Raw genomic sequence first — 11,685 nt, 5'->3', positions numbered from 1 at the left:
AATCACTTCTCAATGAGAGATTAGATGAGGGTATTTTTCCACGGACAACTGAGATTTGACCAAGCAGAAAAGATAATTGGAAGCCTCCATTTCCCCCTCCTCTCCCAACTCTTCTTGAGGATTGTGGGAAACCCACAATCTCCTAAGGAACTTCTGGCTCTGACCAACAGTGAAGTGAGCAGTTGCTAATGGAAGAAGGAAGTCCAAAATCAACACTGGAAAGCACCATTATAGACTAGACACAACCCCCTTCCAAAAATAATACTAGGGGAAACCACACTGAGAGGAGGAAGCTGCACCGGTCATTTTAAGGAACGAATCTCAGAGACCTCAGTTGGATTCTTGTGTTTCTAGTTTATTCAACAGAAAAAAATATTGACCCACTGTGGCTTTGGTGCCTACTTCACCCCATGAGCAACCAGGATCAAGCAGCTTCTATCATATCACACAGAGAAGAAGAAAAGACAAGGGCTTGCTCCAGTTTGCCATCCACAGAGCTTAGGCGCCTTGATCCACAGGAGTGTTTTCTTCTTTCATAGAGAGAGCACTTGTTGGAAGGGTTGTTAGTTGACATAGGAATGGTTCCCTTCAGTGGGCATAAAGGGGTTGTCAGAAGTAAGAGGAGTGTGTGTTGGGAGGCATCTTATTTTCAACTTCCCTCTTCAGACCAATTTCACCCGCCCTGGGGCAGTTCCCATACAGAACTCAAATTCACCCCTTGTTGAGTCACAGTTTGCCCATTATAGGTGACTGACATCTTTCTGGTGGGGACAGTAACTTTCTCAGGGAACACAGACTTCATATTAGGGGCCATTATCTTACTGAGGGTCTCTGTCTGAAAATGCTCAAGGGCTTCTGTTGTCCCTGCAGCAGTCACAGACTGATGGTCCACTGAAGTCATAGTCCTTGCCCCAGGGACCTCAGTGCCCCGTAGAGCTACAGTGTGATTTCCAAAGGATACTGTTTCCCTCCCAAGGGTCATGACTCCACCTCCAGGAACTGAAGTTATATTTTTATGCTTTCCGCGGACTTCAGGAGCCTCAGCTTTTCTTCCTGGGGGGGGGGGGAATGTTAATAATATCAGTGCTCAATGCCTTTGTCGCAGCCAGCCTTTCAGAATCAGATACTGAAGAATTCATAGCAGATGAGAACCCAAACTGTGGTAAAGGAGTTGAGCTGACCTCTAGAGAAAATCATCAGCAAAGCATGAGATCCCTACCTCTCCCTTCCTTTCCTGCTAATTACAGGAAGGACTAGAACCCCTCCAGTGCAGAAGGACCTTGCTCCAAAAATCCAGAATTGGACTTCTGACTGCACCCCCAGCAAGTCCTGTCCCTCAAGGCCTTATTCCTTACTAGTTGAATCCTTAAGCAGAAACCTCCTGCATCTGTACAGGCACCAGGAACAACTCTGAGGACAAGGAGCTCTAGATAGCATGTTGTAGACAATGAGGTTGGAGCCCACCTGAAGACCTGACCTGCCTGAGCTCCAATCTTGTCCTTAAAAGGAGGATTGTAACCCATCTCTAAGGATTTTCAGCTCTCGCACGCTGGGTTCCGTTTCCTAACCGCCAGGGAAACCTCTACTTTTAAAAAAGAGATAGCAAAAGAAACCAAATTCCCTTTTCTAGCCCTGGCCCATGAAAGTAGAAGGAAACAGAGAAATAAACTAACATATATTGAGTGCTGACAATGAGCTAGAGCAGTTTTGGTTCCATATCTTATTTAGTTCTCATAAGGATGAGTGTAAGAGTTATTTCCATTTTACAGATAGGGCAAAGGAAGCTCAAGAAAGTCAAATAAGGTTCAAGATTACAGAATACACTAGCTGACATCAAAGTTTGTCTTTCTTCGGTTTCATGTCACCTCATCAAAGAATTTAGACCTAGCAGAATGGACCCTCCCAGTGCCTGGTTATACAAATTCCAATCATATTCCTGGGTCCTTACTACTTACCGTCTTGCAGCAGGAGGTAACTCAATGTGTATAAAAGGGGGAAAGGGCCACTGCCACAGAAAGCTCCCTTGACGTCATCCATGTCCAATGTCCACACCATGGCCCCCCCAAAAAGCTCTGCCTTCACAAACTTTGCCTGTAAAAGTAATGGTCAGTCAACATGCTGTACTGCCCATCCTCCAGACTGGGTACAACAGCAAAACTAGAAGATGAACTGTCAAGAGGCAACGCAGCAGGTGGTTTAGGGTGTAACCTGCATTTAACTCTAGCCTCTATCACTTGTTGGCTATGGGATGTGGGATAAGTTACTAAATTCCTATGTGTCCCAGTTGCCTCATTTGTAAAAAACTAAAAATGAATAATAACAATTTTAGGATAAAAAGAATTCCTACATGCACATACAACATGGAAAAAACCTGCAGCGGGCACCGTGGTGCAAGCCTGTAATCCCAGCAACTCAGGAGGCTGAGGCAAGAGGATTGAAAGTTCAAAGCCAGCCTCAGCAAAAGCAAGGCACTAAGCAACTCAGTGAGACCCTGTCTCTAAATAAAATATAAAATAGGGCTTGGGATGTGGCTCAGTGGGCGAGTGCCCCTGAGTTCAATTCCCAGTACTGGAAAGAAAAAAAAAAAAAAAGAAGGATGAAAACTTGAAGACATATGCTAGTGAAATAAGCCAGACCAAAAAAAATGAAATAAAAATAAATAACAAATACTGTCTTGTTCTACTTATATGAGTAGACTCAGAGGAGTCAAATTCATAGAAACTTACAAATCATAGATCTGCTCAAAAAATTCCCCTTAAAATGCCCACAGATTAAAGACTAAATTCCTTCACCAGCACTTACATCTTCATTAAAAAAAAAAAAAAAAAAAAAAAAAACCCTCTATTTCGCCTACATTCTTTAAACCTGTGACAAACTTTCTACCCCACCAAGTCTTGCCCCACCTCAGGAAACCCTCCCTGACTTCCCCATCCCTGCCATGTGACAGTAATTTCAATGGAGCGCTTAGGATGATCTACCCTGTATTGGTATTTATCTGTTGTACAATCACCTGGTCCGAACTGAAAAGAGAAGATTGTCACTAAAAAGCTGTGTGACTGAGAAATATGTACTCCCTCAGAACTGAGATTGCTTATTTTCAAAATTAGAGAATTGGACTCGATGGGATTATGAGATGCTGCACACATACTTCTCATTCATATTCTCTCTCTCTCTCTCTCTCTCTCTCTCTCTCTCTCTCTCTATCTATCTATCTAAATGAGTGTCCATAGAAGCCAATGAGAATCTATATGCTGGAGCAAGAAAGAAGTCAGGTCTCACCTTCTCCTGGAAGCTCCTGATGTCGTCATAGCCAACCCACTCCTTCCCTTTGTAGGCATACGGGACATGCTGATAGCCAATCCAGTCCTTTCTTGCTTTCTCAAGAAAGGAGCAAATCTGCCAAGAGGACCACAGGTGAGGTCCATGAAGTGCCATGGAGAGAAGCACCATGCCCTGGGACAGAGAATGCCAGAGACCTCCCCAGGGAATGAGGATGTAGGCTTTCCCACCGCTCACAAAGGACCTCTTTCCCCCCCCCCTCTCTCTCCCAAGTAAGTTTCTCCCTTTACCTGTTTCTTCCTTGGTATTCATGATGGAAAAAGAGAGAGAACAAGGACTGCATGAGCTGCCTAAGAGGCCAAGCCAGGGTCTGGTAAATAATACCAGCATCAAAGTTCTAAGAGGGTCATACCTAACCCTTGACCAGACCTATACCTTTTTCAGAGTATTTTCATAAACAAGTCTCTCCTCAGTTCATTTGCTCTCAATACAAACTTGACCACATAGGCAGTAATTAAACTAGCCTTGGTCCTCTAGAGATTTAAAGGTCCTGAAGGCCGGGACAACCAGGTTGCTACAATCCATCAAGTATGGTGCCCACTGGATGCTCGACATTGTGCTGGAAACTATACTGCAAGGAAGTAAAGGGGTTCAAGTTGTGCTACAGGGTTAATGTCTAAGCCATTCTTTTTTCTTCAGAGCTTTAAATATTCTATTAAAGTCTCTTTGACACATGATGTCCTTCCAAAACAGTATTTCAACTATGCCACCATTCATAACCATGCTTCACTGAATTAACAGGAAAATACCTCCAGCCATCCAGCACAGAGCAGGGTTTGGAGGGACACTCAGCACTTCCATTACTCCCTATGGGAAGGTTCTAGTTCTGCATCTGGTGCCCTCCACATCTGTGTCTTTGCACGCCAGTCCTATACCTGTGCATCAGGATTCTCCTGTGCTTTGAATCTGCTCAGAGTCCACCTGCTCCATAAGACTTTTCCAGATCTCTATTGCCACACACTCAATTGCCTCTTATCATCTCCTCTCATGTCTTACATTCCCTTGGGTACATGTCTATTAAGGGGGGCATTGGAGTAGAGGAAAAAGAACCAGTAATAAAAGATATATTGGAATTGCCTCAAAATAACCTTGTTAATGGGAAAGCAGGAGGCAGAGAACAGAGAAGAAATAGGATTGGCCATGGATTAATAACTGAGGTTGGGAGCTACACAGAAGTCCCTAACCCCATTACCTCATAATAAGCCAAGATGCCAGCTTGCTTGGTGTACTTCCCTGGAGACGCTGGTCCTGTTGCTATAGCCTGCAACCCATTGCCAGAGGGTTCGAGGAGGTGAAAGGTGCGCCCATAGGTGGGGAACCCCATCATGAGCTTCTCTGAAGGTGCCCCAAGGTTCCGCCAGTAATTCATAGCATATGCCTAAAGGTAGAAGAACATAACCCTCCCTGTTACTAAGTGCCAATGTCCTGGGCTCAGTGAAAGATGTCTGGGCCACTTGAGATCTTCCCTTCTCTTACCGAAGATTTCGGGTCCTCAGGAAAAGAGTACAGGGGGCTATTGTGTCCTGTGAACTTTTCCCAGCTTCCATGAAAGTCATAAGACAAGACATTGATAAAATCCAGGAGTCTGAAAGACAAGGCACAGAAAAGGAGATGCAAAGGTTGGGCCGGGCAAAGTTTTAATTCAGATCTTCATAGTGCTAACTAGCTACAGAGGTGCACGTTGGTCACCTGGGCGTCCCTGCTCTTCCTGCCTATGGGGCCTGTCCGGGCTGTGCCAGACACTGAGAGACGGAAAAAACTGCTGGTTAGGGATAGCTGTGCGTCAGGGTCTATGAATCCTGAGAGTATCTGAGGAGGTAGCCAGGAATCAGACAAGAAAGCAAATACATACAGGCCTTACTTGTGCTATCAGAGGTCTGCAGAAATCACCACGAGTAAGAGCAGCACTGTCCTATAGCAGTAGAAACGCTTTTGTCCTTCTACCCCTCAAGGAGCCACTGGAACCCACCCCTCCAGAAGACTTTCATAATGATCAGGTGGACATGAGCATGTGCCAGGTCAGAGGTGTAAGGATTTACACTGATCACCTAATTTAATTTTATCTGGCCAATTCCCTAAGTACCACGCCTTTTTCTATTTTCAAGCGGAAGAATTTGAAACTCAGATGGAGTAACTAATTTGCCTAATGTCACCCAATTATGTGAAGGCAGGACTCTCAATCCTGCCTAGCTACAAGATTCACACTAACCTAGAATGAATGAATGAATGAATAAAAGATTCCCACAAACCAACTCCGTTCTCACTGGGTCCCTTGCCTTTCCTCCCACACTGAAACAGCTCTCTCTAGTGCAATCACAATCAGAAACCCCACATCCTCTCTTTTTTCTGAATCTGTTTCCTCATTTGTAAATACATTATTGTTGAGATTCAAGAAAATTTGCACACAGCCAGCTTGTTCAGAAAGATTTATGTGCTGTTCATGTTTACCTTTTTAACCTTTGCCATGGAGATCTGATCTGAAAACTCTGTGTGACTAGGAATTCCTGTTTGGGGCTTTGTGGCTCATGGCTGTCAGCTCTTCTGCCCTCTGCTGCCAGCATTTGCTCTGCTCTGGGGAGGATGGGGTGGGGTCCATGGCATTCTCTCCTGTGAGATCCAGCAATGGGCCATGCAGAAGATTCTACCGATGATAATGTTGTCGTGGGCCAGTACTACAGCATCTCCCCGTGATCTTCTAAAGAAAGCCCAAGGTATGTGTAATGGAGCTGACTCTTGTCCTCACCTATGCTCCTCAGCCCACCCCAAACCTCACAGACACCAGGGCAGGTACATGGCAAGCTCAGGGACAGTGCTTGTTATGATGTAGATATTAGGTGTTCCCTCTAAAGATCTTGTGTGAGACAATACAAGAAAGCATAGAGATACAATGATTGGGTTATAAAAGGTTTAACCTAATCAGTGCATTAATCCCCAGATAGGGATTAACTTGGTGGTGACAGGGTATGGCTGCAGGAAGTGGGTCCCTGGGGGTATGTCTTTGGGGTTTATATTTTGTCCTGGCGAGGAGCACGCTCTATCTCTCTGCTCCCCGGTGTGATGTCTTACGCTGCTTTCCTCCACCACACCTTTCCACCATGATATTCTGCCTCACTTTGAGCCCGAAAAAAAATGGAGCCAGCTGTCTATAAATTAAGACCTCTGAAACCATGAGCCCTGAAATAAACATTTCCTCCTCTATTTTCTTGTCAGGTCTTTTTGGTCACAGCAGCAAAAAAAAAAAAAAAAAAAAAATGCTGACTGAAACAGTGTTTGAGCAGCACTGGGTTCTGGGCTCAAGATGCCCCCTTCCCTCTAATGTCTTTCCCACGACACCCACTCACCTCCCTAGAAGGTTTACATCATAAGATGTTTGGATGATGTGTGGGGCACCAGACACTGCAGCAGAGAGCAGCAGCCTCGGACGATTGGTGAGCAGGGCCTCCTTCTGGAAGGCACTGAGGAGCTCCTGGCAAGAAAGAACCACACAGAACAGTCCCGTAAAGAAAGCATCATCCAGGAAACTTTGACTGAGCTCCTTCAGCACCATCTGGGGACACCATGGTGAGGCAGAAACAGGCCCTGCCCACAGCGTGTGAGGAAGACAGATGAGCCAGCAAGTAGGGATTTGCCAGAGGGAGGCAAATAAACTGCCTGAGGGAGACCAGGAGACTGCACCAAGAAGGCATCACCTAGAATAGAGGACTGGAGCAAGAACCCCACACAGACAGAGAAAAGAGCAACCACAGGACCCCTGTTCAGCAGCAAGTTGGCCCAGTAGCTCCAGTGTGATGGCAATAGAAGAACATTCTGGTTCTTCTCTCCTGCCCCTGGCCCGGCCTTGTGCTCCCCCTCTGCCATGAGCCCAAATATGATCAAAAGTAGAACCATTTCTGGATTCTGGAGCTTCCAAACTAGACTTACTTCAATTAAGAAAAGAAACTTCCATCGGTCATGCGTGGGGCTGTTCCTCAGTCCAGGGTATAAGAAGAAAAGGTCGAGACCATCAAAGTTGTGTGTCCTCAGGAGGGATATAGCTGAATTAATAAACTTTTCACGGTTGCCGAATGTGTGCAGCATAGAGGTGAACCTGCAGGGAGAGCAGGGCTGAGGCGACACAGCCACCTTCAGGGCCCCTTGCAAGTTTGCCTGTTGCCAAGGCGCTTGGCCTCTCCCTCCTGTCTCCCCAGTAACTACTCCAGTCCCTGTGCTGGACCTAGCACTGACATTCTTTCTCGGACTGGACTGGGGAGGAAACATAAGCCAATGGCCCACACTTCCAGAAGGATCAGTGAGCTCTTTTGGGCCTGGGCTACATAAATTGGCACAAGAGGTCAGGGATCTAATAAGGGGTTTCTGGTCCTTGGCCCTTCTCTTCATTTACTTAATTGATTTTTTTTTTCTATTTCAGTTTGTTTTCTCTTCCAAAGTGAAGATACTTTGGGGAAAAATTAGAACTACTTAAGCTGAATTTCAAGCAATTCTAGGAGTGCTCTGTGGATAATGATTAGAAAATAGCCAGACTCAGAGATAGATGGGCCTGGATTTCATTGTCTGCTTGCCACCTCCCAGCTGGGTGCTCTCTGACAGACACTTGGGAGAAATATGGCAAGTTCCTTAATACCTGGGCCTCTTCTTTTTCTGCTGTCTTGGAATACCAACAACCATTTAATAAGTTTCTCCCCAGTGGCCAAGAGGTAATGTGTACAGTTCTCAGCCCAGCATCTGGCATGTGGCACGTGTTCGAGTAGGAAAGGAGAAGCCTGGTTTCAGGCTGAGCCAGTTGTTAGCTCACACCTGAAATCCTTTCTCCTTCATATCTGAATATTCCTAGCAAGGGGCAACCTCACACATTCCAGGCCACCAGCTCTCTCTCTAAAAGTCCTGCCCCCAGGCCTCAGCCATCTCCACATTGCCTCATGGAGGGTGCAGGGTCGACCAGAGCACTAAGACGGGCGCTTTATTTGTTTCTTTTTCTCAAACACTGCCCTTTGTGGTGGATACCACTGGCTCCATTTATAAAGTGAGGAACCCCAGGCCCTTGAAGGGTTGGGTTTATATTTCTTGTCCTGAACAAAACTCCTCTTCTCAGAAACAAGCAAGACCCCTGCTTCTTATGGAGGCTGAGGGTTCTTTGTGAGTACCCTTTTTGCCTCTCATTTCCTTTCACTCCCTTTCTCACCAACTGCTGGAACTTCCAGCAAGACCCTCCATGGGCCCTTGAATCCAGGGTCAGATCAGGACTTGGGGAGGTGTCTGCAGTAGCTTTGCTGTCCTCGCAGCCAAGCTGGCTCCCACGCACGTCTAGCCTCTTGGCTCCACCTTCCAGAGAAGATGATGACGGCAGGGTCTCACCTCAATGTGCCAAAGTTCCACCCTCCGATGGACAGCAGTGTTTTCAGCTCCCTGTTCCTAGGATGTGAAAGAGAGGGTTACTACGCTGGGTCCTCACACCAGCAGGAAGCTACAGTCGTATTGGTTTTTCTTCACTCAATGGAATAACAACAGGAAATGAGGGATGGAAGACAGGGACAGGAAAGGGAGAAGGCTGGTGAAGGGAAGGAGAAAGAAGAGCACAGGATCAGGGAGGAAAGGAAAAGAGGGATTTGCAATTAACCCAAGGGTCATCACAGCCTCACAACTCCAAGGCCACACAAAGTTCACCAAAATCCCTATGTCCCATAATGTTTCCAGAACAAAAAGAAAGAGTAGTCTGAAATGTTTCTCTTCACTTATTTTCTTACCTGACAAATATTTATTGAGCAATGACTTTGTGCCACTGACTGAAAGCTCCTTACTTTCAGGGAGCTTGCAACCCTGCCCATCTATGGCCATCGGTGCAGTAACAAACCTTTCCTTGGGCAGGGAAAGAACCCAGAAGTTTTGGGAGGGGAGTACTTAAGCAAGCACTTACTGAGCACCAACTCAGTGCAGGTACTGACCTAACTGATTGACTGGGAGACCTAGAGATAAAGAAGGCACTGTCCCTACCCTTGAAGAGCTTGCAGCTTGGGGTTTACAGGTGACAAATGGTAATAAAGACACTAAACATTTGTTGAGCATTTGCAATGTCCATGCCCGCTTTGAATCACTTTAACATCATTAATATCTGAAATCCTCACATGGACTCAAAGGGTGAGTCGGGGTTTGCTAGGCAGAGAGGAGAGAGATCATGTTCCAGGGGGAGACAACAGCAACTAGCAAGGCAAGGAGGCCAGAAGGAGCTCAAGGTCTTCCGGTAACAGGGAATTCTTAAATTCGGAATGCTTGAGGATAGGGCTGGAACAACCAGAAGAAAGAGAGCAACTGGAAGAATGGGCTTAATTCCCTTATATCTATAAAGTCTGAAAATACAACCCCACCTCCAATATGAACATACCTCTCCTTGAGTTTGTTGAACTGTGGGTAGAGAATTTTTTCATCTTGGAGAGTCTGGGGAACAATCTGATTGTTGCTCATTGAGGCAAAGGCAAATATCAGGTGGGTGCAGAGAAAGGGGTCCAGGTCAAGGGGGAAGATGGAGGCAGATTCAGGGCGTCCAGGTGCCCAGTTGGTGAAATAACATACCAGCTTGTAGGCAGCACCTGATCAGGGACAGCATGCATTAGTTGGCAGAGATCAAGGGAGGGGGCAGGGCCAAGAGGCCACTCTTCCCATCCACATGCCCCAAAGCTTTTTGAGGTCCGGTCCCTTCCCCACTACTGAAGTTCTGGGAGTGGGGAGATGAGTTGTGAAGTCCTGTTCTAAATGGACCCTCAGGTCTGGATCCTGACACAACAGTGAGCAACACAAACTGCAGGTGATCAAACTTCCTCTGCAGAGCTGCATGGAATCAGTAATCCCCCATCTAGGCACCTGGGCAGGATGGGGCTGCAAGGGACACTCAGTGCAGATGACTTAACAGCCAGAGAATCTCCTTGGCTCTGGAGGGGAGAACACAATTTTCTTACCTTCCTGGTGTTTCAGTACAAGAAACAGAGCTGCAGGAAAGAAAGAGTCACACACAGATTTGTGTACACATCCAGAGTGGGATGCCCTACATACCATCCAGTTAGCAAGTGCCCCCACCAACGGGGCACCATGTCCAGATGCAGATGCACACATGGGGACACACATACCATTCACACATTTCCTCTCCTCTGAAGTTGAGCCAGTGGATCTAGATCTACATTCCTCTTCTCTCTAATAAAAAGTACTGTACACACACACTTTGCACAGGGACAAGGAGTTAGACGTCCCAGTGAAAGCTCTAAGCCAGTGGATGGAAAGTAGAAGGTACTGGTATCCTGGCTCTTCCCTCGGAGATTCTGATTTAATTGAGCCAAAGTGGAACTCAGGTTTAAAAATGCCAAATATGCAACCAGGTTGGAGAACCACTACTTCCATCCTCCCCCCTCCCGGTTATCTCTGACCCTTCACTATATTCCAACCCATCTCTATCTAATCCAGACCCCCCCAGAGTCCCAGGCTGGCTGCTCTACTGAACACTGAAGGGACAACAAACACATGAAGGCTGGTAACTCCCGACTGAGTGACATTGCTGGAAACTGTCAATACTCACCAACCCATAGCCACAACTTCCCCATCTCGGTGGTTTAACAGCTGTGAGGCCAAAGTTTGGGCCCATTTATAGGAGCTAGCTGTAGCCCTGAACAGGCCAACTACATACACACACACACACACACACACACACGCCAGGATCAATGATTTATGAGAGTCACAGTGACCCCAGAACCTCCTGTCCTCCCTCTCCAGAATAGCTGTAGATCTTGGAGCCAACAAAGTCGCAGCCCTTGGCTGACACAAACTGAGTGTCCACCATGCACAATGGCAAGGGTAGGGCAGCATTCCTGAGCTCTTCCTGGTTCTCAGTCTCACTTCCTGGTATTCGGCCCCAAGTGGACCGAGTATGGTGGAGAAACACTGTATGAAAATAGTTAAGTCTTTTTTTTTTTTCAAAGAGAGAGTGAGAGACAGAGAGTAAAGAGAGAATTTTTTAATATTTATTTTTTTAGTTATCGGCGGGCCCAACATCTTTGTTTGTATGTGGTGCTGAGGATCGAACCCGGGCCGCACGCATGCCAGGCGAGCGCGCTACTGCTTGAGCCACATCCCCAGCCCCGAAAATAGTTAAGTCTACTGTTACAAGTTTATTGGTTGGGGAAACAGTGTGATATAAACTTTAAAAGTTCAGCTTGGACTCAGACTTTTGAATCCAAGACTTGAATCTCACTGTCACTGTTTAGAAGTTTCATAATCATGGACAAGTTACTTAGCCTCTGTGAGATTCAGTTTATAAAATGGAGGTAACAGCTCATACTAATCTTACAGGGTTTATAGAGATTAAAG

At 46.3% G+C, this 11,685-nt stretch overlaps 1 protein-coding gene across 1 annotated transcript; it reads right to left on the bottom strand.

Annotated features, from left to right (window-relative positions):
* Positions 1 to 334: 334 nt before the first annotated feature.
* Ovgp1 (oviductal glycoprotein 1) lies at positions 335 to 11,142 on the bottom strand. Its single transcript, XM_046458296.2, is given in 13 exon segments — positions 335 to 639; positions 641 to 700; positions 702 to 1,053; positions 1,956 to 2,091; positions 3,280 to 3,396; positions 4,532 to 4,717; positions 4,816 to 4,924; positions 6,681 to 6,805; positions 7,261 to 7,426; positions 8,692 to 8,748; positions 9,716 to 9,920; positions 10,287 to 10,316; positions 10,898 to 11,142. Coding segments are annotated over 13 exon segments (1,644 nt in total). The 5' UTR covers positions 10,923 to 11,142; the 3' UTR covers positions 335 to 563.
* Positions 11,143 to 11,685: the final 543 nt, after the last annotated feature.

Source organism: Marmota monax, unplaced genomic scaffold, assembly GCF_021218885.2.
Source record: "Marmota monax isolate L192 unplaced genomic scaffold, Marmota_monax_Labrador192_F-V1.1 WCK01_AAM20220418_F8-fsc00087, whole genome shotgun sequence".
Classification (NCBI taxonomy): Eukaryota; Metazoa; Chordata; class Mammalia; order Rodentia; family Sciuridae; genus Marmota; species Marmota monax.
Note: the sequence above shows the minus strand (reverse complement) of the source record. Positions and strands in the feature narration are given on the sequence as shown.